This window comes from Perognathus longimembris, chromosome 1 (genome assembly GCF_023159225.1).
Source record: "Perognathus longimembris pacificus isolate PPM17 chromosome 1, ASM2315922v1, whole genome shotgun sequence".
NCBI lineage: Eukaryota > Metazoa > Chordata > Mammalia > Rodentia > Heteromyidae > Perognathus > Perognathus longimembris.
The window spans coordinates 51939948-51942557 of NC_063161.1; the positions used below are offsets into that span (position 1 = coordinate 51939948).

A 2610-nucleotide genomic window follows, 5' to 3' on the forward strand; every position below is an offset into this window, starting at 1 on the left:
TCTTATCTCTCCTCAGATTGGAATCCATCGGCTCACACTGAGATCCAAGGATACCTCTTCAAAGTCAGCCTGTGGAAGTGAATCCAGAAGCTGTTATCTGTAACTACCCCCAAAATTCTAGAACTGGAGCTGTGGCTAAATGTTAGAGAAATACATTTTAGCAGAAAAAGCAATAGGTCATGGACAGTTCCCAGGTCCTGATTAGTTGCCCTAGGAGCCACAGAAAACCCAATGATGCCAAAACTAAATCCAAAACCCAGAATGGGCTGATACTTATCCATCTCTAACAAGCCTGCAATGCCTGTATATGAGCTATCCTCCTATGGGCAGGGGGTGTCTAATTTAGCTTCCCCTAGCAGGAAATGTGTCACAACCTTCTCCTCAACAGATGTGTGTCTCTTTTGTTTGCCTGCATGTCTGCTCTGCATAAATCCATCCATTTGAGCTTTGCAAATCAAAGCAGGTTACCATCGAAGTATCCTCTAGCATGAAGGCAAATGGGATTTGCCCTTATCAGAAAGGAATTTCTCCTATATTTGTGCTAACCATGGATGGCTTTGCCTCCAGCTCTACTAGTCATGGAATCCATCTTTTCCTATTGTTTTGTGTATTAGAGTGAGCTTCAGCATGGATTAGTTCTACTCCAGTATGTGTGGGCATGGGTTTCTTTGTCCCCATCCATTGTGACCTTGTCGTGTGGGTACTGAGGGTAGGTATCCACGGGTGGTGCAGCGTACCTGACTTTGGAATGGCTCAGGTCCAGTCTTTGTGAACCTGGAAGATGTTTCCTCTCGTTTGGTTCAATGGTAAATAGTTCCTGGCAGCTCTGCTGAGATGGAAAGTGTGTCCTCATCCTCCTGCACATGGAATTTGTGTGCTGCCAAGTGGATCACCACGCAATGAATTTCTTTCATCCTTGCTCACGTGGAAAGTACATGTTCAGTACCCCTGAGCAAGGAATGGATTTTCATTGGCTGTTGTCAACCTAGAAAGTGTCTACTCCAGTTGTCCTCATCCTGAAGTACATGTCTTCCAGGCCTCCTCAGGGTGGATCTGTTTCTTCCAGATCTGAGGAAGAGAGATACCAAGTGTAGGGCTGGACAATCCTGAATCCATGTCCTTTAGCTCATTTCACTGTGAGAAGTACCCCTTGTGTAATTCGTTTTAGCATGTGCACCGTCTCTGAAGAGAGTGTGGATATTCCAATTCTCTTAAACAACAAAGCCATGTCATCCAGCTCTCCACAGGAAGGTAAGTGTCATTTTTGTGTCTTCTTAGCAGAAAGAATGTCATGTTTGTTTCCTCAAATCTTCTCTTGACATTTCTTCTTTCCTTCTCTTGTCAGAGCATGGAGTTGATTTCTTCAATCTTTCTTCAATATGAGATCCAACAACTTTAGTGGCTTCACAGCATATTTTCTTGAGATTTACTCTGCAAGAAATCAATGTGAAGCTCCAGCCCCGCTCCGTTCCGGGGCACCATGACGCCTGCCCGCCCGCTGCTGCTGCTCTGCGTGGGCCTCCCCGCAGCTGTTGCCGAGTCGATCCGAGAGACTGAAGTCATCGACCCTCAGGATGTCCTGGAAGGTGGATACTTCTCTGGAGACCTCCCAGATGACGAGGATATCGGAGGGCCGGGGCAGGACAGCGATGACTTTGAGCTGTCAGGCTCTGGAGATATGGATGACTCAGAGGACCATAGGACCTTCCCCGAAGTGATCCATCCCTTGGTGCCTCTAAATAACCACATCCCAGAGAGAGAAGGGCCTGGGAGGCGGGTGCCCACAGAAACTGGGGAACTGGAGGAGAATGAGGTCATCCCCAAGAGGATCGCACCCTTTGGGGATGAGGATGTATCTAACAGAGTGTCCATGTCCAGCACCGCCCAGGGCAGCAACATCTTCGAGAGAATGGAAGTCCTGGAAGCTCTGATTGTGGGTGGTGTTGTGGGCATCCTCTTTGCTGTGTTCCTGATCCTGTTGCTGGTATATCGCATGAAAAAGAAGGACGAAGGCAGCTACAACCTGGGCAAGAAACCCATCTACAAGAAAGCCCCCACCAATGAGTTCTACGCATGAATGAAGCTCCTCGTGGGCACAGCTTGGACTTTTGGGGGAGGGAATCCAGAGGATTGTGAGTGATGGGCATTAGAGTTAGGGGGTGGGCACCTTCATACTGACCCGTTGGGTGTCTCCAGCTCTGATTGCCTCTCCAGCATCAGAAGAGACATCTTCCACTGTGCTGCCTCGAGCTTCTTGATTCTTTGGGCCTTACCTTAGTTATTCTGGCAGGAAAAATATATGGGGTTACCGTTGACCTTTCTAAGGGCAAGCCTGGGGCTGGGGTTTGGATCATTCAAAAGATTTTTAGATTCAAATCTAGAGCTTTTACTGAATGCATCTCATTGGAGGCCCCCCCCCCCTTTGTCTTCTATAAAATCTAGAGGTGACTTGTGTGAGTCCTGGTTAGAAGTCTGCCTGGGCTGTCCTCCTTTCCCATTCTGTTCCCAGCCTGCCCCTCTGCCAGGAATCAGCACAAGGCACTAGAAGGCCCTGCACCTTGGCGCCTCGAGGCCTGTCCTCCGTGGGTGCTTCTACACTACAGGTATCTC

General features: G+C 48.5%; 1 protein-coding gene across 1 annotated transcript; it reads left to right on the forward strand.

Annotated features, from left to right (window-relative positions):
* Positions 1–1480: 1480 nt before the first annotated feature.
* LOC125354742 (syndecan-4-like) lies at positions 1481–2244 on the forward strand. The gene has a single exon (XM_048350550.1). The coding sequence runs from the start codon at positions 1481–1483 to the stop codon at positions 2075–2077; it is 597 nt and encodes a 198-aa protein (XP_048206507.1). The 3' UTR covers positions 2078–2244.
* The last annotated feature ends 366 nt before the right edge of the window (positions 2245–2610 follow it).

Bases quoted from the DNA above. Each gene is read 5' to 3' on its own strand.
- LOC125354742 (XM_048350550.1), top strand. From the start codon at position 1,481: ATGACGCCTGCCCGCCCGCTGCTGCTGCTCTGCGTGGGCCTCCCCGCA.